The sequence below is a fragment of the Odontesthes bonariensis genome, chromosome 9 (assembly GCF_027942865.1).
Source record: "Odontesthes bonariensis isolate fOdoBon6 chromosome 9, fOdoBon6.hap1, whole genome shotgun sequence".
Taxonomy (NCBI): Eukaryota; Metazoa; Chordata; class Actinopteri; order Atheriniformes; family Atherinopsidae; genus Odontesthes; species Odontesthes bonariensis.
The window spans coordinates 30340812-30365858 of NC_134514.1; the positions used below are offsets into that span (position 1 = coordinate 30340812).

The 25047-nt window shown below is 39.4% G+C and overlaps 1 protein-coding gene across 1 annotated transcript in view; it reads left to right on the forward strand.

Annotated features, from left to right (window-relative positions):
- The window catches only part of LOC142388585 (calsyntenin-2-like), a 355755-nt gene that overhangs the window by 256807 nt on the left and 73901 nt on the right, over positions 1 to 25047 (forward strand). The window contains exons 6-8 of the mRNA XM_075474005.1: positions 2652 to 2837; positions 4141 to 4398; positions 7080 to 7201. Of these exons, the coding sequence (XP_075330120.1) occupies positions 2652 to 2837; positions 4141 to 4398; positions 7080 to 7201 (566 nt within the window). The remainder of the gene's footprint in view (positions 1 to 2651; positions 2838 to 4140; positions 4399 to 7079; positions 7202 to 25047) is intronic.

Sequence of the window (25047 nt, forward strand, 5' to 3'; positions counted from 1 at the left end):
CCTGCTTCTTGGTAGGTAGAGAGAAAGAACCTCACCACTAGAAAAAAATTTAATTGTTTTGAAAATATTCTCATGAAGTAGTGTTAAACTTGAATTTGTGTATGAAAATGTGTTCATACTATACGAAAACCATAGTTACATCTGAGCCAGACAGTGTTGCTGTCGTCACATTTGTCCTACTTTCCAAGCCATAAACTCTCATCCTTCCATTCCAATTGCACTGCAATCCTTTCTTATATTTGAAAAGGCAGCCTACATCTTCAGCTCACTACACCTCATTCATCCTTCCACATTTCTTCACAAGCATTCTTAACCATGTGCTGCCCAGTCCTCCCCTCTCTCTCGAGATCTGAAGCCAGCCACGTAGGGTTGAATCCATAACATTGACACGTCTTTTCTCTCACTTGTCTTTCTCTCGTCGGAACCTGCTTAATGGTGCTATCTGCATGATATGACAAAACTAAGGGCAGAGAACAGATTCAGCAAAGAGGTGGAACATTGTATTAGCCAATGTTTCTTGTACATTAAGAGATATTGGTTTGACTTTCAAGAATAATTGGAGGCATTGCGATTTACCTTAGCCTAATTAGAGGCTGTCACTGCACACTACAAAGAGGAGTTTTCCCCAGACTTTCAATAGGATTGTTCTCACCACTTTGGCAACCACAAGAGACCGCAGCAGCAGCGTGGGGGCAGGTTTTTGTTGTTGTTGTTGTTTTGTTTTATTCTGTGTACCTTTCACAGCAGCTCTTTATCTGAAATGGAAGTGTCATTGATTTTGTCAACTGTCAGCACATTCCTTTAATGAGACAAATCGGAAAGAAGATCCTGTTTTATTCATTTTTATATTTGTTTACTTTGTTTATTTCAGTTTAATGTAGGGTGGCCTCCAGCAGTTAACATTGTCTGATGAAGAGAAAAGCCAATAGAAATAACCCGAAGAACCTTTGTTGCAAATGTTATCAGAAATGTGAAAGAAAAATACTATATGGCTGTATTTACTTTGCAATCACAGGAAACTAAATGACTGCTTGCCTATTGTATTTAGCTTCAAATGTGCATCAGCAATAATTACTGTTACACATAGCTACTGTAGCATAGTAACAACTTATCCATCAGCTGGTTCAAGCCACTCCCTGAGCACCTTTGAGCCATCAATCCTGAAAGTGGACCACAGAAAAAGATGCTGCACAAGGAGTAATCAAAGTGTGGGAGGACATGGCCATAAATACAGTGTACAGTGTGACTGTGGCAAGAAAAAAATATTCAAGAATGACAGAGATAAAGAGGAATAAATCAGCCAAGCTTTTTTATGCTTGTGGCCTTTTTTTATTTTATCTGGTTTTATTTGTTTATTTTGAGCCTGCGTGTGTGTTTTTTTTTGTTCTTGTTTGGCATGCTCCATTGTTTGTGCCTATTTTCATCACTGCCACTGACAGTCCCATAGTAACAGTGCTGCAGCAGCCCACAGCAGTTGCAGACTGGAGGAGGTAAATCAACTAGAAAACAGATGCATGTATATGTGTTTGAGCATGACATAGTGATTGTGTGAGGAAGGGAACATGGCAGATTTAAGAATGGTAATCAAAAAAGTTCCTCCTTTCTTTCCTCTTCTTCATTCTTGTCATGTTGTTTTTATGTGCATGCCTCTAGCTTCAAGCCAGTGGATTGAATCTACTAATTGATTTGATACTCATTTGTGTGCACAAGCATCATGAATGGGATAGAATGGCTGAAAGCTGGCCTCCTAGTTAATTCTGAGGTTTTATAAGTTGTCTTAAAGAAAAATCTTTTGTCAGTGATGATGCAAGAATGCTGCTGCATGTCAGAAATAAAGGCAAATTGATGTGACAAGCATATCACTGAGCAGTTTTTGAGCAGTTTTTGGAAATCTGTGCTGACATTTTTATTGGTCAACACTCTGGATAAAACTTAAAGGTGCCCTTGAGCAAGGCACCATACCCGCTGTGAATGGCTGCCCACCGCTCCAGTGTATGGCATCTGTCTCTATGAGTGTGTGACCAGGTGCACGTGCATGTATGTGTTCAACAGGTGCCAACCTGGATGGGTTGAATGCGGAGGAGAAATTTTGTGTATTTCCTTTATCTACATGACAATAAATCTGATCTTAATCTTAATCTTAATCTTAAACATTGGCCGTTATTTAGCAGTTCATTGTCTGGTTAGCTCTAGGGTAGGCTGCAGAAAGAACAGAAATTCACTCGACAAAGATGGAGGAAAATGACTGATAATCAAAATCATCACCAATTTGTGAAAAAATAGCCTGTCCAGTCTGAAAAACACAATTCATGGCAGACAGACGGTGACAGCATGATGATTATTGCTGCTAATGCAGGTACTGTGCTTCACGCCAACAACAATGCTGCAATTTCATTAGCTGGCTACATTCTGCCAGAAGGATATTAAATTGTGATAAGCGGTGACAGTGAGAAATTGGAATTGGCGTCTTGTTTTGTTTCTATTGTAAATTGACAAAATGTGGCTTAAAAAAATGGGCAATAACAAAAAACAACAAGTAGACTTATGAAAATCACACAGTATTACAGATAATAATCTACATCCAGGTTGCGCTTTCTATCATAAGAATAGACCATCTTGTTTGTTGCTAACACAATCTCTTTTTCTTCCAGGCTGGAATAAACGAGTGGACTATGAGCCAGGAACAGGCAGTAAGCAGCTGTTTCCTAAGATGCACCTTGAGACCTGCGGGGAGCCTCTGTCCTCAGCGAGGACCACAGTGGAGCTGCAGACCAGTCACATAGGGAAGGGCTGTGACCGGGAGACCTACTCTGAGAAATCTCTACAGAAACTCTGTGGTTGGTTGAATTTTGACTGTATTTCAAAGTCCTTATCATGCGAGTGTGACCAGAAAAAGAAAGCATTTAGACTGACTTCGAGTTTTTGCATGCAGGGACTGTTGAGGCAATGGTGGATATATAAAATATACAGTAGATGGCTGATAAAAGCCTGAAAGTTAGAGCAGTAAATCAGAAGTAAGCTCCTTCTAAAATCATCATTGGAGTCCACGCTCTGAGCACCAGGGTTAGATGAGGCCTGAGGTGTCTTTCTGTGCCTTTTTCTTAAATTAGCATCTAAAAGCTCCCTGTCTGTGTTACACTCTTGTCACTTGTGTCCCTGGTAAACCCCTGTGCTAAATGAAGGCACCAAAATGGCAAGTTAAAGCTGTGACACTAATGATGTGACAGAGCGAGGGCATTAGCTGCCCCCAGATGCAGCCACGCTCTCTCCTCAGTGACTGATGAGCAGCCGAGCTGCCGTGTCACTGCCCGGAGCGCCAGCAATGGCAGCCGAGCCCACCCAGCTCCCCCCTCCCCTCCCACAACTCGCTGCCAGCGGGGGGGCTGGAGTCATCATCTTTGACTAACTGCCTTCACAAGCCACATTCCAGCTCATCTGAATGCATAACACCCTCTCCCTACCTCCCCTGGCTCCCAATCCATGCTTGGTTTACCACTAAAGAGTCCTTTTCAGGCACCTCATAATCGTTATCTGATCGCAAATAGAATAAATTGTAATTGCCTTTTTAATGCACAATCAATTTGAGATAATGTACAGAGACATCGGGCAAAGAGGCAGTTGCAGCTGGGTGCTGCAGAAGTCGATCCGTATGTATTTACTAAGGGAATCTAATTACTGGAGTCAGAATGGTGGTGATGCTGTGAGTATGCAGTACAGGAAAACAGGGCTTTACAGATGGGAGAAAAACACCAATTAATGTGCTAATGTTGTGTTATTAGCAAAATGAACAGATGTATGTTGCATTTTTTGTTTTTTCTTTGTATAACCATGGTATTCGCTTAATATATCCTTTCGGTTTCCATAGTGAAACATTTCAGCTTCAGGGTATAAGCAATGTTCAGAATTTATGAACAGTGACTCACATCTCTCCTTTTGAAATTTTGTTTAATTTGCCATGAATCAATACTCACATCTTCCATCCATCAAGGCCCATTGATTACATATTAAGCTATGCCACCTGCCTCACTCATAAGTTATCATAGCCAAGGTTAGGGCACTATACACTGCATATCTGTGATGATTGGTATTGACACATCTTCTGTTACTCTTCTTTTTTGTTCCCACGGTGATAACCCCTAGGTGCCTCGTCTGGCAGCACTGATCTTCTTCCTGCCCCAAGCGCCGCCACCAATTGGACAGCTTCCTTGGTGTCTGACAGCAGCAGGGACAGTGACTTGATCTTTAGTTTTGATGGTCACCAGGCAGCAAAAATTCCGGACTGGGTGGTACCCCAGAATCTGACAGACCAGTTCACCATAGCAACATGGATGAAGCACGGGCCTAGTCCAGGGCTCAGAGCTGAGAAGGAGACACTACTTTGCAACTCCGACAAAACTGGTGAGGCATTTGTCATTTCTGAACGTCTTTGTCTGCAAATCCCAAGAGAAGACCAAAATAAACAATGGATTCATCTTCCTGTCTAAGTTATTCAACTATGAAACAGAGCTACACAGATATCTGGAAGTCAATGGACCTTTTCAGTTAAATGTGTATCAATCCATAGGAGAAACTAGAAACTAGAATCTTTTGCAGATGTTTTGAAAAAAGAAAGAAAGAACAAAAATCTCGAGCAGATGACTGCCACCAACATGTAACTGGATTGAATTTGGGTGCCTAAAATCAGCCCATGATTCAATTATCCCTGAATGCCAAACGGAACTGGCTGCCACATAGTTTTGTTATGTGCTTCATACAGCTTTATGTCACTGGTAGAATTTTCAGAGATCATATTCAGTCAGGAAAAATCATGTGTCTCTCATATCTAATAGCTCAGTTACTTACATTTCACTACCAAATCAGCTGTGATTCTTTAAAATATCTGGTCCTCCCTGATGTCATCTTTATTTGAAAAAGGGTATATTTAAAGTCAATGTAAAACCTAGTGTTTTTCAACTGATCAACCTCTGATCGTACATGGTTAAATTCTCAGACTGATTCTCAGCTGATTTTGGGCCTGGTGCCACCTGTGCATGGACTGGTACGAGAAATGATATTATGACCATAAGCAAAATATCATAATCACAGTATTGTGATTATGGTTGTAAAATGTGTTACTCATAAATGTCTGTATTTAAAAAAAAGTACAATCTTTCCCATTTAACTGAAACTAATTTTTTTTTACCATTGTTCATTTGATATATTTGATATTTGTATGGCTGAGCAAAATCGTAGTCATGAGTGGCACTTTTTTACATCCAAAAATAAAAATTACGCCACATAGACATAGACGTAGAGTTAGGGTACATCTTGACTTGCTTGTTCTACAGGTCAGTTGCCTTAATTTAAAATTAATATGCAAGTTCTCAGCAGATCATTTGGTTTTAATTTCTCCTATCATCATTTCTCATCTTTATTACAATAATACTTTATTACAAATTTACAATTATTTATAAATAAATGATAAAAAAGATAATCTGAGCTTTGGTGTCATTGTGTGGCTAGAGTTTGAAACACTTCATTTTGAGAATTCCATTCTTTTAACTTATTAAGCTGTTGTTAAAAAAAAAAAAAAAACAGTATCAGATTCGGTTAGCCTGGCTGATGCGTCCACATCTCGATGAGATGGTGGTCTGGGAACTAGGTGTGCATTTTCTTTTATTTGAGGCGTGGTTTATGAATGCCTAGAGCCGTTTATTGGGCGCTACGAATGCTTATGAAATGGCGTCTGGTTCTTCCCATGCTGCTTTGCGCGCGATTCATACCCAGTTGTATCACTTATACCAGATGACGTATGTAGAGCGACAGAAATTCGACGAGGAAGAAGGCAATGAAATCTTTCAATGCCAAGCGTTGCTCTTTTTTAAAAGTAAACTTGCATTCTAAGCTACTTAAAACACTTTCTAAGGCTGCATCGAACGGTAACGTTGTGTCCGCTGCCATGTTGGATTAACACTCTACAAGCTTCGGTGTCACGCATAGACGTCGTCATCGTCTTGCTGCCCCCCCCCCCGTTCTGTGATTGGTTCCCTAACTCAGGCAAAAATAAGGGCGGTGGTTTCCAGGCTGCCTTTGCAGTGTGAATGAAATCGCACGCAAAGCAGTATGGGAATTCCTAGGCTAAGATTTGGTATCAATACTGACAAAATCACCTTTGGTTTTACTTAGTATCGGATCGGAATGAAATTAGCGGTATCGCACATCACTATGGTGTATTGCAAACCAAACCATGTATTTCATAACATCTGATCATAACCATTTTTATATTCATGTATTTTTAACTCCTAATTCCAACCATTAGAGGCAGGGAGCTCAGTAGAAAAGTAAGTAATAGCTGAAGTAGGGAAGTAAAAGAACTGCCCGTAAGATTGTGCAGGACAAGATTTGAACCAGCAATCTCCCACTTGGCAGTCAAGGCTTTAACACCTCCCACCAGCCCGTCTTTGCCCTGACACAACATTTTTGGTTTAGTCGTTTGACATTCCAAGTGTCAAAGTCATCACGTCGCAAAAGGAGTAAAAGGAGCATTAGAGAGCTGAGGAAGAATAATTGAGCTATTATAAAATTGACATGTATTTTTCTGTGGACTAATCTGTCATGAGATCACACTGATATTCTACCTGTAGAGGTTAGATTCTAAACTCTTGCTTCCCCTGGTGGCCATTCCTCTCTAGCATATCATATTTATTGGGTTGCCCTCCCTCCTTCAAGCTACATCCAGAAAAATTCCCAAATATCTGACTTTTGGGGGGAGGGGTTCACCTTCATCAGCCAGAATAATTCTTGCAGTGTAGGGAAGCAGAGCAGGGGGGGCAGGTATTATCTTATGCTGTACATTTCAGGGGGGACTCCTACACTTTCTGTATTTGATAGAAAGACAGTTAATATTGCAGGAATAGTTTGAAGGAATTTTTTTGTGATTTTGAAAATGACTTTTTTAAATGTTTACCCTGAAAGTGGAATCACGGTAAACATTTGATTCCACTTTCACTGTTGAAGTGACAAACTGACTTTAACTGACAGTTGTGCGTAAGTGTGGTTATGTGGACCCTGATGCCAACTCTTCTTTCTTACTCCTACAGAGATGAATCGGCATCACTACTCGCTCTATGTCCATAATTGCCGCCTGGTATTCCTGCTGCGGAGAGACTTCAACCAAGTAGACACCTTCAGACCAGCAGAGTTCCACTGGAAATTGGAGCAGGTAAGGTGCTGATGTCAAGGCACAAAAAGTGTGTGTATCCTTAGCTCACCTCTATGGATTTGATAAGTAGGTTATGAGACACTCACATAAAGATATGAGGCTTGAATCCGGGATGATACAGGCCCGAAACATTCACTGGGGTATTTTTCACATAGCTTAATCCATGTTAGTCTGTATCTGATCTTGAGATCTGTATCTTCAAGTTTGTGTGCTATGTTATATGGTTACAGTTTGGCATCACTTTGCCGGAATTCTTCCTTGTACAAGACAACAAACAATAACAAATGTTACTATCTCACAACTTCTGGGCCTTGTGACACGAATTTGTTGGGATATTTGCACAAACCTATCTATTTCTTGTTTTCTTGTGAGACTAGACGTATGTATGTATGTATTATTATAGTATATATACAGTATTTTTTATGTGTTACAAAGTATTTTTTGAGGGAATCAAATATTTCCAGTGATGAGCAGTCTTTTACATGATATGTAATCTAGAAATGTTTCCATTTCGATTCAGTCCCAGTAATGGCTGATTGAAATATGCCATTTTTACATCAATTTCATAGATTGTCATTTTATTCTGATATGACTTTTAATTATTATCTATAAAATGAAAATACCCAAACTTTTTCAAGATAAGACATAGATACACTCACTTACTAGATTTGTTGGATATGTGTCTGAGTCTGTGCAGGTGTTGAATGTACAGAGCAGCAGCTGTCTGTTGATCAAGCATGCGGTCTAAAATACAGACAGGTCGCTCGACTCATAAGACCCCACACTTGTACCCAGCAAGGATGTTTGATTTAGGCTGGGGACTCACAGCTGAGCATGGGTATCCAGATGGAGCACCCTGAGCTAATTTGATCAGACAGATCACTGGTTTTGATTGTGGGAGAGCATGAAAGAGGTCATCCATCAGCCTCCTGACAGGAAATAATGTGTGTGAGTCATCTTTGGAGAAAGAGCTACAAGTATTATGGTTTGTTTTGAAATTTAACTCAACATTTTAAACATTGATCTTCGTATGTCACTAATGAAAAAAAAAAGGTTTTATCTATATATATTTACTGAAAGGTAAATATGTAGAATTTATAGAAAGGTCTCCGCTACTATAGTCATCATAAAACCTATGTTAGCTACAGGGTATAATTCACCATAAATAGTAAAATGTAGAAATATAATTATAAGAGCTCGAATAAGGGCAACTGGACTTCTTCTTGGATCTTGAAGACGTTTCACTTCTCATCCGAAAGGCTTCTTCAGTTCTGAACTAGATGTGCATCATAAGTGCTGGGAAGGTGATACCTGAGACCACCTCCTCTGTTCAAAGATGGTTTTTCCAGTTTAACATAGATGAGTTCCTTGACTCCTCTCTCAAACCATTTGTCTTCTCTGTCCAGAATGTGTACATTACTGTCCTCAAAAGAGTGCCCCTTTTCCTTGAGATGTAGGTGCACTGCTGAGTCTTGACCTGAAAAGGTGGCTTTTCTATGTTGTGCTATGCGCTTGTGGAGCTGTTGTTTGGTCTCTGCTACATAGAGGTCCGCACACTCTTCGCTGCACACTCTTTGTATGCACGACACCACTCAGTTTTTGTTTGGGGGTTTTGTCCTTTGGATTAACCAGCCTCTGTCTGAGGGTGTTCTTCTCATGAACTTGATGTTTATCTTCACCAAGTTGATGTGTTCTGTGAAAGCCTCCACTTCTTGAGTTTTGATCTTGACCCAGATGTCGTTCACATATCTGAACCAGTGGCCTGGTGTTGTTCCTTTGCATGAGCTCAGTGCTTTGCTTTCCACTTCCTCCATATAAAGGTTAACCACATTGGGGGACACTGGAGATCCCACAGCACAGCTGTGCTTCTGTCTGTAGAAAGAGTCACTGTATTTGAAATAGGTGGTGGAGAGGCAAAGGTTCAACAGGACACAGATCTGATCAGGAGTGAAGGTGGTTCTGTTGTTCAGTGAGTCATCTTGCTGCAGCCGTTTGCTGACAGTCTGCACTGCTGCTGAAATCGGTATGCAGGTAAAAAGTGAGGTTACATCAAAGGACATAATGGTTTCACTTGGGGACAGTTTCAGATGTTGGATCTTCTTCACAAACTCTGTGGAGTTCCATATATAATGAGTGTTTCCTATCAGGGGTGCTACGATGGAGGCAAGGTATTTGGCAATGTTGTAGGTGACAGCATTGATGCTGCTGATAATGGGTCTGAGTGGGACACTCTCCTTGTGTATCTTTTGAAGTCCATAGATGCACAGTTTGGCCTCCCCAGGGTAAAGTCTGTGGTAGAAACAGCGGTCATTAACTTTGTCCTTTCCCAGGTCTTGAAGGTTAACTGTGACTTTCTTCTAAGAGTTGTTTGTAGGATCCCTCTTCAGGGCCTCGTAGGTGGTGTTTTCACTCAGCAATGTTGTAATTTTTTTTGTGGTAATTGGCTGTGTTGATAACCATAATGCATCTTCCCTTGTCTGCTGGCAAAATAGTGATGCTTTGGTCTCTGCCAAGGGATGTCACTGCCTTCCTTTCCTGTGGTGTCAGGTTCAAGGGAGGAGTTTTAGCGCTGGAGAGGGCTGCTGTTACGTCATACATAGCTGTTCTACTTCTGCCTCAGGGATTTTGTTTATCCTTCATACTTTGTCTCATGTTGCAAAAACTGTGCTTTTTTAGTGAAGCTCTAGACCTCCTCTGTAATCGTACTGGATAGAAGGGCTGACAGTTTTGGGGAAGTCAGATCCATCTTGTGAATAAGAGCATCAATGGTAAAATGGACCCGCCTTGTTCTTTCGTTAAGAAGCTGGTTTTGAAACTTCAACAGTATCGGTTCTGCTATGTGAGCTCTGATATTGGAGCTAAGCTGTTTACTGATGGGGATGACTATGTGTTGTTTGCATCTCAAACTAAAGCTGCAGCTGGTTCCTGTAGTCTGTTATTTTTCTTGACAGCTTTTCATACTCCCACACCATTCTGAGGGCGTTCTTGCAAGATGCAAGAACGCAAGACAATATGTTCATGAAAAATTGCAGAAAACCCTAAAAATTCAGGCTTTACTAATTCTACAGGAATTTCGGGAAATACAATTCCATTTAGACTGCCCAGAAGACAGTTCAGAGATCCCTGGTGTGAGCAAAAAACAGAAAAAAAAAGCTCTTTCAAGGCATAAAGTAATACAGCCCCCCCACCCCCCAAACCACACAGTTGGTCAGACCCACCTCTTCTCATTTCCAGGACATCAAATACTGTCAGTTTGTCAAAGCCTGTGGTGTTTCTGACATGCATTTTCTGAGGGTGCTCTTTGGTAAGCTCAAATGTAATCTAACAACTGACTCTGAAAGCTTTTTTGGCGGACAGGTTTCAGCTTTTACTTCATTATTTTGTCAACAGTAAAGTAAGTAAAAGGTCTTGAGTCAATTACCGGTTTTGCATTTGCATCTGAGAGCTGTTGCTGTGACCCAACAACATCCATGCCAGGGAGCTCTCCGTGAAAGTGAATTAACCCATTCCAATCCCTCAGTTCTAATGAACGCAGCTTGTTGACGGATTTGAGCTGCAATACTGTAGCTTGAGTCGATTGCAGCTAATGCTTGTGTTTTTACCAGATGTCCCAGAAGTGTCCAGTCTGCTTAGCTAAGAATACAAACTTTATCTATTTTAGACAGATGCCACATCAAACTGACAAAAGCTGATGAGCTGAGCAGGAAGTTAGACATGGGAACAGCCTAAAGCAGGGGTCTTCAACGTTTTTCAGGCCAGGGACCCCCAAACTGATGGAGAGTTGGAGCAGGGACCCCCCTACTATTTATATGGCATACAATTGTGTTTTATATTCAACGGGGCCTAGTGCCGTGTATAAATATAGCTACTCTGTTATTGTACATTCAATACTAAGCTATTCAAATAATACACAGGTTAATATATTCATGTTTTTATTTTAAACATGTGCAAGGTACAGGGTGGCCGTGCCACTGCCATTTATAAACAAACATCTTCCATACAACACTGAGCTATTCAAATAATCCACAGATTTTAACTTTAAACATGCATGTAGATGGGACAATGAATCCTCAAACCATCTGTGGATGGCACACGTTTGCACACAATTTGTGAGAAAAAACTGTTTGAAAAAAAAAAAAAAAAAGTTTTTTTTAACTCATTGGCTGCCAGCCATTTTCAGTTCAGAGACACCCATACTGCCAAGTGTTTTTCAGTATTTTGACTGATTTTCCAAGACCCACAGAAAAGTGTGTCTTATGACTATGTACACACCGAAATTACCAAAAGAAAGAGTAGACTCTCTTCTTTGATCAGGAAAAAAAAGTTTGTTTCCACCATTTTCAGTCTTTTAGACTGTAGAACATAGGTTGGTTTCACCAAAATCAGCTGTTTGACCCAAAAAATGGAGAAAACGAGCTCTTTTTTTTGTGTGTGCATAGTGGCACTGCTGCCACCTAGCGGGTAATTTTGCCAGTATATTCTCTGTTTAGTGTTTACAAGCCTAAGATTTAGTGACGAACTCCGCTAGATTGTCCCCCAGCCCACTCCGTTAAAAAACTCAATTGACGTCTATAGACGTCTTTGGCAGTGAACGTTTTTTTTTTAAATTGACGTCTATAGACGTCAATGGCACCGAAAGAGTTAAAAATGTTAAAAATCATCTAATCAACAAAAGATTTCGCGACCCCCCTGCAGTACCTCCGCGGACCCCCTGGGGGTCGCGGACCCCCTGTTGAAGACCTCTGGCCTAAAGAATTTGGTCAGTTTTTCAGAATTAAACACCATGCGCAAACCATCTACACAATAAATAAACGACGGACAAAGTCTCCTGCTGTCCAAATTAGGTCAGTAAGGAAGTTCCTTGAATTGCAGTTACAAATCCCTTGAATGTCATGCCATTTCATCTACAACAATGTCAACTTCTCAAATGAAATAATAAGTCAACTATTTGTGGTTGCTTGTTCTGCTCCCTCATCGATACAAACCAGCTCTGCAACGTCGAGCGTCTGCCACGACACATGAAGTCCTCTGGTTGGAAATAAAATATAGTCCTGAAATGTTATATCTGGCAGAGAGTGTGTATTTCTTAGTATAAAATCAGTATTTTACTTTACTGATTATTTTTGTAGTTGAAGGTTGATTTTCCAATTTAATTAAATGTTCAAGCTGTTACAGTTGAATAAATCTACCTTTTCCAATCAGACTCTTGAATATTTAGAATTTTCTAAAACACACTCCTTTTCTCCTTTTGTTAATCTGGTTGAGTGGCATCTCTTAACTGTTATCACGTAAACACAGCTTGTACAGCTCTCTGGTCCACCTGGCTGTTTTTAAATATGACGTAAAAATAAACCTCGACTTGACTTTTTATGGCTCAGACTCACTGCAGCTGCCTTTGAATTTCTCAGAGTTTTCCTCTTTGAGAAAGTCGTTGGTGATATCTGACTCAAATATCACTCATTTTATCACTCTGTTTCTGTTAATATCCTAACAATCTAACTCACTTTAAAAAAAAAACACACATTGCTGCTTTGTTAAGAGAACAGATACATCGTTTCATAGATCTGCTGCAGTTAAATAGTTAAGTGGTTAAATAAGATCAAATATAAATACTGATAATAGTTTTCACCAACTCAGAATTGGTGAAAACGTCTCTGTCTCTTTACAGGTTGTCAATAAATTTAATAACTTCTTCATTTAAGCTGTTAAAGATAAGGAAAGTTAATCAATCAGGTAGCTACCAATAAGTTAAATTCTACATTTTCTTCTTATGTTTCTGGTAACACTTGTTCAGTTTTAAATTCTTGGTTCAAATTTAAAAGTCATGTTAAAATTATCTCTAAAACAATAAAGGCTAACCTTTACATGCCCAGTAATATTGTTGTAATGTTTTAAATACTTGAACGCAGTTTTTCTAGAGAAGATAATTGTTTTGTATATGGGATTATCGTCCATTGACTGTTTTGGGCTTTGACATGCGCACGCCTACAGACAAGAGGTAAGTGACATGCTGTTTATAAAGTTGTTTTGTAACGTCCCCATGCCAGTAATGTGAGAACCATGCATATGGTTTTGATGGTAAGGCTTGTGACTTTATTGTCGGATGGTTTATAAAGTGGTGTGACGTTTCTGCAGTGTGCAAGTTGTTGTTTTACGTGGAAGGTTTAGCGCTTGCCCCTAGCCACCACGTATTTGGTTAGCATGACAGGCTGCGCGAACAGCGCAATCGCCGCACAGGTGTCCTACCGTCAGTATTTGACAACCTCTAGCAATGGAAATGCGCTTCAAATGCCCCGGAGTTCCCCTTTAACTTCTATTATCATTGTGAAATACTAAATAACTACATATAACTCTGGTACTCTTAAAATATACGCTAATGATCAACCAGCACTCAGAATCTGTAGATAGACGTATTGTTTGGACTGTCCTCACTCTCGGGGCTTAATAAGAGACGAAGGAAGAAGGATGGAGATAGCTTAATGCTAAGTCACTGTGACCCAAGCAGAGGAGCCTCAGCTCACCCTTTTCTTATGATTTGGGTGGTCCCAGATACCTTCAATAGGATCAATGCACAACAACCTTTCACTAATCTGATCAAAGCAACAACCACAGCTCTAAACTGGAATCACCATCAACAGTGTGTTATTTCATCAAATGTTGTGGATTTAAAGAAAAGAGCTTCTAGGGGTTATTTTCCTCAGGTTGGGGCTTGTTAAATTAATCAATGTTATTATGAATTGGATATGACATGTTGAGATAGTCTTAGGGTAAGAGCATTTATGACTAAGCTAAGGATACCAGAAAAAAATGAAAACTTAAACTGGGAACATTATGGAGCAGCATGGTGGTTTGGAGATTATCTGTCATCAGAAATCAAAAGTGTTTGGAGCTTTTAAGCTTTGTGATTCATTATTTACTGTGATGCTGCTCAGCTGATCTTGAGTTGCTCTCAGACCAATCTTCCATCTCTGTTGATCTTTTCTTTTATGTGCGTCTCTTAGTAGTGACTTCATAGTTATGAATAAAAAATAATTACTTCCTGTCAATTAAATTTCATAAATGTGTATCTAACCGTTTCTCCTCTCTGCCAGGCCCACAGTTATCATGCAAAAAGGATTTAAAGAAAGACATAAACTAGAAATTACTTTAATCTGTATTCTGCGGGCCCACCCCCCACCCCCATTATATTCAATTAGCCCTAGAAATGTGCAATTTACCTGTTAAGTTAGTCACACTTGATTGTTCTTCACTGAAAAGACTGAATCAAGGTTGCGTTAAAAAAGGAAGCCTTTGCCTATGCTTAGGCTTGGCTAGGGGTCGTCAAACTTAAACACTCAAAAAGCCATTTGGACCCGTTTCCCACAGAAAAGAAAACACCGAGAGCCATAAAACCCTTTTGATTTCTAAAATGAAGATTAATACTGCATTGCCAACTACGCTTATGGCTAGACAGGGCTAAAGCCAGTGTTTAATGCTAGGCTAATTTAGCTTGTTGCAAATGTTATTGCTAGTACAGAGCTAACTTAATATTAGCTTTGTTGCTAATGCTAAAACCTGCTGGCTTATTGTTAACCTTAATGCTAAAGCTATTTTAATGTGACTAATGCTAAGGCCGTTGCCCTACTTTTTGCCCTACCCCTACTCCTCAAACCAAAATAGCATTTGTAACTCAAAAGGGAATTTGTATTACTGTTGCAACAAATTAAGGAGGGGATAAAATACAACCTCACAGGTTGGAGACAGGAGACATAAAGTTTAATAAAAGCTTAGTTATCATATTCTGGAAACCTAAGACACTACAACAACATGCTTAAAAATATGATTGTAACAATGATATTTGTGGTCACAGAATGGAAAAGTATTAAAGCATTCAAGGGGCCCCAATGTAATATAACCCAAATCAGCAACATAAACCAGAAACAGGCCTAACTAGGCTTTTAACAAAAACAGGACATAAATCTTCAAGTCAATTCAAGATAAATCAAGCTGAAAAAAGGCTAAACATACCATCAAAGAGCATTTATGTAAAAATGATCATGTGTAATGTGAATTTATTTATTTTCTTTTTTTTTCTTCCAAGTCCTTCATGTAATTGCATATGTATCATTAGTGAGCAGCAATGGTATGTGTGTGTCTGTATGTGGCCACGTATTTATTTATCATTATCTAGTCCTATGAATCGAGATTAGTTCTGAAGTGCACTTGAATTTTATTTTCTAAATTTTAGTAGAATGCTAATTAAAAAAAAAAGCTTGTCCTAAAGTCAATTTTCTTACACAGGAACAGAGAAAACTCAACCTACAACATAAGCCATTTTTGTTGTAGGTTGAGTTTTCTCTGAGTAACCAAGACTAACCAAAGAAGAACAGAACAAAAACAGATCACACAGCAACCCAGAAAACCCCCAGTAAAGCTTAATAGATGTTCAAAAACTCACAGACCATCACCATAACAACAACCTATTCCATCATTTTAGCTACACAGCTCTGTTGTTCACTTACAAAATCCTTCTTTAACTTCAGCAGTCTGTCACTTTAAACTTTTCAGACTCACTCACCAGACTGAAAGAAAAACTTACTTTCATTTTACTTACAGGCCTTCTTTTACATTTTCATTCAGAACTGAAAATATATTAAGCAAGACCATAACAACACTCTATTTCCCAATTTTAGCACCTTAGCTGTTAACCCATTTTTCCCTTGCAAAATCCTTCTTTAAACTTCTGCACTCTGCCGTTCGAAGAACTTCTTGCTCTCCTCTCACTTACAAACCCCAAACCAACAAGTCAGCCTAAAAAAGCTCTAACTCCTGACCTTCATTCACCGACATCAGCTTTTTTTTATTAACATCAGCTCTCTTTTCATTCACTACAAGACTACATGTACTAAGGTTATATGTCAATGGGGATTTTTATGTGTACGTGTGTATGTGTGTGTGTGGCAAATAGAAATCACAAGGCAACACAGAGGCAAAACAGCAAAGCTTTGAGAATTTTCACAGATATCTATTGAGCCAAATACAATCCAAATGTACATAGACCATCACTATGACCACAATATTTCAAATTTTAGCTACACAGCTCTGTTAAACCATTTTCCAACTGCAAAATCCTTCTTCTAGACTCCTACACTCTGTCTCACAACAGCCTCTGAAAAAAAGAACTTCCTCCAACCCTCATTTACTTCCATGAGCCTTACGTTGGAATGTCCTTCAGACCTACGTACCTTTATCAAACTATAACTGCACTCCATTTCACTCTTTGAGCAACACATCACTTCCTTCTTTCAGGTTCAACAGTCTGCGCTCTGTTTCAAAGAACGCCTTTCTCTTTTCTCACAGACACACAGCGCCCTCTGAAAGAGTACTTCCACTATCTTTCATTTACGTGAACATACATAAACCTTCTTTAATTACATTAGCTCTCTTGTCATTTTGTTCAGTACTGTGTGTTTTTATTAAATTTCTATGTGTGCTTTAATCATATAATAAGGAATAAAAAGAGAATGAAGAGAGTCAAGGCATGGAGTGAGTTGGAACCTTGATTTTTCACATGAAAGACCTTTTTCAAATCCACACACAACAACAGGATTTCACACACAGAAGTAAGTAAGTAAGTAAGCAAGTAATTTTTATTTGTACAGCGCCTTTCACAGACCAGGGTAACAAAGCGCTTTACAGCTACAATAGAAAAAAACACAGTTAAGAAGTACATAAAAGTACAAGTTTAAAAAGGTCAAATCAACTCAGTGACAATCATAGCAGCCCAAGACAATTAAGAAAATTAAGACAATTAAGACAATTAAGACAATTAAGACAATTAAGGCAATTGAGACAATTAAGAGGTCTTAAGTTGCCTTTTGAAGGCATCAACAGACTCCATCGAGCGCAGAGAGAGCGGAAGATCGTTCTAAAGCCTGGGAGCAGCCTGGAAGGATCGGTCTCCTCTATTCTGGAAACGCGTGCGTGGTGCCATCAGAAGATTCTGATCAACAGACCTCAGATCCCGAGCCAGGGTGTAAAACTGGATCAGATCTCTGATGTAGGGTGGAGCCTGACCATGCAATGCTCGGAAAGTTAAAACCAAAATTTTAAAATTTATCCCAGAGGAAACTGGTGGCCAATAAAGAGCTTTAAGAACGGGAGTTAAGTGAGTCCTCCTATTTGAGCGGGTCAGAATTCTCGCAGCAGAGTTTTGCACAAACTGCAGGCGAGACAGCTCCTTCTTGTTCAGACATGAAAACAGACTATTACAATAGTCCAGACACAAATGCATGGATAATCAGCTCCAAATCATTTTGTGACACCATTTTCCTGAGTTTGGAGATTTTCCTCAGTTGAAAAAAGCAGTTTTTGGTCAGCTGTTTGCTCAGCTATCTTCTTCTTCTTAAACTATTTTCTGTACCGTGGTCTACGATAGCTCATAGGAGTTCTAAGCAGATAGGATAATACTATTAACACATATATTAAAACATGCCCCTATAGAACTGGAATGCATTTTCAGTGTTTTCTTGAGATACTTTATTGATTCCACCTTCAAGCTTTTTCATCCTCAGGTCAAATCAATTATCAGTATCCGTCTACTCCTTGACTAGTGAAAACAATTTCCACATATAATTAATTGTGTCCCTTGGTCCATGGGTTATCACCCTTCCCTGCACCAACTGTTGTCCAAATTCAAACACTCAGCACCTTTCTGCGCAACAATTTTCCTGAAGAATTTCAGCAGCCCCCCTACGCAGAGGATATAAGAGGCTACGAGGGCGAGCTCACCACCTTCTCCTGTGCTCTTAATTTGAAGGCACCACTGTGTCTGAGATTGCCACAACATAAACGCTTTTTGTAGTCAGCCAACAGTCTTTCAGTTCTTTTTTGAGGGATCTTCGCCAATTCTTCCTTACAAAACTTTCCCAGTTCTGTGAGATTCCTGGGTCGTCTTGGACACACTGCTTTTTTCTAGGTCTATCCATAGATTTTCAGTGATGTTTAGGTCAGGGGACTGTGAGACATGGTACATGGTACCAATGGAACCATGGTACCATGGCTTTAATAATATATTTATTTATAAAGCACTTTACATCAATTTAATGACCTCAGTGTGCTACATTTTAAAACTAGCATTTAAAAAAAACAAACAAACAAAAAAAAAGTTACCATGGACATGGTAAAGCCTTCAGCTTGAGCCTCTTGAGGTAGTCCATTGTGGATTTTGAGGTTTGTTTAGGATCAGAATTTGTTGAAATTTAATTGTAGCCAAACATACCTTTGCTTATTGCGACCAAAGAGTTCTATTTTAACCTCATCGGTCCACAGGACTTGTTTCCAAAAGGCATCAGGCTTGTCTAAATGTTCCTTTGCATTGAGGATGCAGGAGAGGTTTTCTCCTGATGACTCTTCCATGACACGTATTTGTGTAGGTGTCGCTGAGCAGTTGAGCAGTGTACCACAACTCCAGAGTCTGCCAAATGGAGGTATTTTGCAGTAAAATTGGGCTTTTGACGTGCTTTTCTAGCAATCCTACGAGCAGTTCTCTGATATTTTTCTTGGTCTTCCAGATCTTATCTTGACCTCCGCTGTTCCTGTTTACTGCCATTTTTTTTATTACATTTCGAACTGAGAAAATCGGTAGCTGAAAACCCTTTTCTATCTTCTTATAATCTTCTCGTGCTTTGTGGGTATCAGTCATTTTCAGTGCTAGGCAACTGCTTAGAGGAACCCATGGCTGCTGATTGTTGGGACAAGGTTATATGAGACTGGGTATTTGTAAAGGTTTGGAATTTGCAACACGTGGCCTTTCCTAACAATGATTGTGAACAAGCTATGACCCTAACAGGCTAATAAATGTCTGATATCTTGGTCAAAGTTATCAAAGAGCTCAAGTCTCCTGGGATTCCTATTATATTGCTGGGCGCTGCTTTCCCTTTCTCACTCTAAAATTGTAGAAAACAAAAATAATACACTGATATTGCTTAAATTATTGCAAAACTGTTTTACTTTATGACTTTTGTAGATCATTTCATATTCCACTTGCTTAACTGTTCACATTAACAGAAATTTTGACCAGGGGTGCCACCGCTTTTGCATGATCCCCATAGAAGTTTGTAGAAAAATGCTAAAATGAATGGAATAACAATTTACACTCAGATACAGCCAAATGCATCATAAAGAATTGAACTGCGCTTCACAATACAGATGGAATGAGACAAAAAATAAGTAAATAAATCAATAAAAAAGCAACCCTAGGAAGATCATTCTTTGGTAAAATCCATGGGTACAACACTTCAGTCATTGTAAAGGGTAATTTGTCTGCAAAGTATGAAGAGTACATTTCCATCCATCCATCCATTTTCTATACCCGCTGAATCCGTCGGTCGGGTCGGGGCTGGAGCCTATCCCAGCGGTCATCGGGCGAGAGGCGGGGTACACCCTGGACAGGCCGCCAAGAGTACATTTCGTTTATGTTATTTTGCTCAGATACATTTGAAAAAGAAAGTTCAAAGATCAAATTAAAGTCTGCGTCTTTAAGGACTATGGCACCACATTTGTTATACAATGCCTTCCCTTTACTAAAGCGCCTTTACTAAAGCTCTCATTTTTTCCCCTTGTTGTCTCTGAAACACAGAGGAGTGGGAGGAAACTGTCATTCAGTTGCTATCTTCCCTCACCTTTATCAACACTTAATCAACAGATAAATTAACTTCTGAATTCCTCCAACCTAGAAAAGCCTTCTATTGAAGAATCTCCTTTTTTCCCTCCATTGGTTTATCACAGAAGTCCATTCATTCCTCATGCAATCCAATCCGACATTGTGAGCTGCTACATAATGACTGGAACAGGGGAGATATGGTTGTAGATATTACTTTCATCTGCTAAAAAAGAAAAAAACAAGCAGTGTACTATCTCTTGATAACAGACATTGTAGTTTAAGGAAGCATGTTTTTTCTTTTTCATGGCCCAGTGACAGAATATTTTTTTTTATTTTTCTCTCCATGCTGTGTGCATTGTTAAGGGATAAGGCTTGATGTATTAATTAATGTTATTAAAAAGCTTTGTTCTAAGCTTGTATGCAAGATGGCTTTTGTGCACAGTTTCATATTTTCTAAACGCAGATCCAAACTCGCGTCTCAAAGAGGGAGACTGTCAGTCTTAAAAATGTTTCTTGTCTGCCTTATTATTAGAGCCTTCAAGTGTTATTTAAAGAAAATGGGATTTAAAAAAGCTCCTCGAACCGGCAGGTATCACGCTAATTGTTAGTGCTTTGCACAGCCAGCCAGACTTCAAGGACTTAAAATAAATTAAATTGTGTTTTATTCAATTCAAACAAGCCTTTGTAAAACTATTACTGTTAAAGGATCCAAATCAAGCTGTTCGTTGATAACAGCTTTAGAGATTTGGTCGTCCTCATTTTACTTGTATTTTCTTTAACAGATATTTCATATCTCATTTATCACTGCTGTTTTAAAACAATACCCTTGTTCACTTTTGCTCAAGGCTATTATTGGAAATATTCCCTCCCAAAAAGGAATACATCTTATTCATTCAGTAACAGTTCCAATTCTGTTTATAGTTTATAGTAGTTACTGGCACGGTGAGTAGTTGTGCCATTGCAATTTAATTGTCAGGCTTACAAAACTTTGGCTCCAGGCACAATAATACCAATATATTCGAAGAGTCTGCCAAGCCATAATCTACAGTAGATGGTTTACTAAAATAAATTAGCTTATAAATTTAACAGTGACATTTAGTGTGTTTTTCATATTACCGCATGCGCTTAATATGCAACGTTTAACACTAAGATTAACCCACCATGGAGGGACTTTTATTAACAACCACAATCACTTGGACTCAAACATTTTTCAACTTAAACGAATAACATTATCATTTAAATTATCATTTAAAACTACCAAAGCTTTTTTTCCATTTGGCCATGCATGAAATTACCCAGAGTTCCAAACAGTCTAGGTCTACCAAGGCACACTTACTTTATGTTAATTAGATTGATTTAGCATTTATCTCTGAGTAGTGCGAATAGTTAATTGAACTTCACCTCATCCGTCCTAGTGCAATTAAGAAGCACATTTTCATTACTTCTAAAACATTTGAGGTCCTCCTCTGTATCATTTAAGTATTTAAGTTAACAAGCTCATTCTAATGTGTGTGCTAGCATCGATTGTGCTCATCGATGTGCTGTATGCCCAGTCGTGGCAATATTTGATGGAGAATAGCATGAGCCTTTTTTGCCAACCACTTGGCATTGACTTCCCCTGCAGTTTCCTCTTAAATTTCCAGACTCATTGTCAAAACAGACATCTCCTGAGCTCAGTCTGAATGCTGAGCATCTGGTATTTTCAAATTGCTGAGGGGCTGCCTTTGACTGCTGTCATCAGAAACTCCTTGTTAGTATATCATGGGATGGCTTGGTATCACCCTACCAGATGAGGTTCGGAAATTATATTTTTGTTCATACGAAGTCATAATGAAAAAGAGTTGTTGCTTGCAAGAAGCAAGTGGACATCTGTCTGGCTCAGACAGAAAGGGGATAGTTTGTGAGAAAAAGGCATACAGCATACATACAGACTGGTTTCCTCCCGAGCTTAGACTCTCAATGAGGAGCACAAACCATTACCACAGGCTCAAATAACAGCCAGCAGCTGTCTCCCATTCTGCACCGGATTGATGTGCAAATGATGGTGGTGTGGTTTCATTCCACAAACTCACAATTCATTGAATCGAGAAGCAGTGAGATAGATTTGTAAAATATCATAATTTTGATTTTTTGATCATTTTAGGCAATGTTGCATATTTGCAACTGTGGGCTTTCCTGATTAATTTTGTTCACAAGACCAAGTCATTCTCTGCAGATCGTTTGGCAAAAAAGGTATAGTGAAAGTTCACCAGTAACTGCTGCTACCACAATAAAATGTATATAATAGACCTTTATTGAACATTCTTAATACAAAGTGCGGAACGCAACCATCATAAACTTTCCATTCAACAACAAATCAAACAGATTTCACAGATCTTTGTTGTGAAAAAGTGAAGCACATATGAAATGCAAAAAATGTAATGTAAATAAAAATGTAATGTAAATAAAAAATGTGCACATGAAGCTAATAAAAAAATGTAAAAAAATAATCATAATAATACAATTTGAAGACCTGACCTCCCATTACCGCTGCTACACTACACGGCTAAATACAAGCTGCTAGGACCCAGGTTATGCTTGCACATCTAGCTAGCCCTCGGTTGCATGGCAGAAAAACCTTCATACACTCACACACAAAGCACTTCTCTCCTCATGGGAGGGGTCATACCGAATGACAGATGATTCCTACAAAAGGGTTTGCTAAATTTAGAGCTCCTCTTCACCAACTGGCTCCAAACAGTTTGATGGACACACGTACACGCTTGTGTACAGGTTTTTGAAGCACCTTTCTGACTGCTCAACACCTGTGCAGACTAGGCTTCATACACTTTCAACCATGACTTTTGTCATGTCTTTGTCCACTTTAGTCTTTCTGTCTATGTGAAGCAATTATATCAAGTGGAGCTTGCAATCCCTCTGAACTACACTCGTCACTGCTATCTATATCCCCTTTCTAAGACTTACACAGGATGCCTGCTCTGGATTTTTTTCATATTGACTGGCAGTCATGCAGATGGCCTTGTTTGTATTCAGTTGAAGGATCTCATTGACAGGTGGAATCAATAGCCTCAGAGAGATGAGGGGGTAGAAAACAAAGGACAGGAGGAGAAAAGACAAAAAAGGGAGAATAAAGGTAGGTGGATGGGAGAAAAACCTCATGAGACAAAGATTAAAGGAGTGAAATAATTCAGAAGAAAGATGAGAGGGATGGAGGAAAGAGAAAGAAATATCAAAAATGACTGCTTGCTTGGACAGAAATATCTAAATATTTATAACATATTTGGGGAGTTGCTGGAAGAACTAAACAGCCATCAATCTGATATAACTAAACACAAGCTGCCATCTAGATTGATAAACAACACATACAGAGGATGGTATACAGACATAAGATAAATACAGTCACAGTATACAGCATGTGAGGAGACAAGACATGATGCAAAATAACAATTTAATCTGTAATTATCTGACCTGTCACTGAAACCCTCTCTGTATGATATCACTCATTCATCACTGACAGAATTATTCAATTCTCTCATCCTCTGCAAGCACGGTCCCAAGTGAATTCAGCCTTGGTGAAAGAAATCTTTTCAAAAACCGGATCTATGTGCTTTTTCCATCTTTTTTTTATTTCTACCACATCACAGCATCCCAGGATAATATGGACCTCTTTATATGAGTGGGAAGCACTGGAGGTTTCGGACTGGTGGAAATGGTACTGGAGAGGCCACTAAATGACAGAGCGGAGGAGAAATAGCTTTTATTACCTCACTGATTCCAGCTGTGTGCGTATGGCTGACAGAGTGTCAGTGATATGAAGGCCAGTATAGATTTTTTTGGGTGAGTGTGTATGTGTGTAATTGTGCAAAGTGGTGTGTACCATGTCCCAGCCACGATTAGGGCCTCGATCCATGAATCATATGCATGTACACCTCAACTCATTTGTTACAGAAGAGTGCCAAATAACTCAGGAATATTCAGGTTCAGATGTCAAGTAAAGTATAAAATGATTAACAACAAGTTCAAGTTTATGTAAAACACTAAAAGATATTTTGTCATACAGAGTCAATTCAAAAGAAGTTGCCTAGCTACAGACTGCGTTGAAACTTCTCTTCGATCCAATCCCCTATCCAGAGCAAGCACGATGGTGGAAAGAAAAACCTTTCTTTTAACAGGAAGAAACCTCTGGCTAAACCAGAACCAGGAAGGGCAGCCATCTGCCTCAACCAGCTGGGGGTTGAGAGGACAGGAAAGGCAACAAGCACCATGACACCAGCCCAAGGATACCTGCTGAGAAAGAGAAACACAAGTTGATGACAACAATAACATCATATGTACACGGAGAGTAAAGAGAGAAGAGTGAGGAGAGGTGCATCATGGGAGATCCTCAAATAGTCTAGGCCCATAGAAGCATACCTATGGGATGTTTGAGGGTCACCTGAGCCATCCCTAACTATAAGCTTTATCAAAATGGAAAGTTTTAAGCCTAATCCTAAAGGTAGAGAGGGTGTCTGCTTCCTGAACCCAAACTGGCAGCTGGTTCCACAGAGAGGGGCCCTGATAAACAGCCCAGTAATAAAGAATTACAGTAGTTCAATCTTGAAGTGCATGCACTTGTTTTTCTGCATCACTCTGAGACAGAATGTTCCTGATTTTGACTATATTACGAAGGTGAAAGAAGGCAGTCATCCAGAGTAACTTTACAGCTAGACAGTTTGTCTGTGGTGCTCAGGTCCAAAGACAACTTCAGTTGTGTCTAAATATACTATCAGAAAATTCAGTCAACCATTTTCTTTATGCCTGTGACATTCAAATGAGTTGACAGTCATCCTGGTCAGTGGAGAGTCGTTTTTTCCCCCTGCCGGTCTGTAGCTTTGTTGTGCCCGATGTCTGCTGCTTGACCTTGTTCAAGCAAGCAAGCAAGCAACCTCATGCTCACTGTATCCCTCTCCCAGTAAAGCCAGAATTGAACCCTTCTTTTCATCACTCGAAATTTTTCTCTCAGCTCTTTTGGCATGGACAGTAGTTATTCTTTTATTCCAATTACTCATGAGATACTACAAGCACTGTTTTTGCCATTTAGCAGGTCCTATTGCAAGAGGATAGTGATGACCACAGCACTGGTTTTTATACTTTTCCTCATTAAAGAAGATTTGGTTTCAGTGATCACTGAATCAGATGCTGATTTCAGAAAAACTTGCGGTTT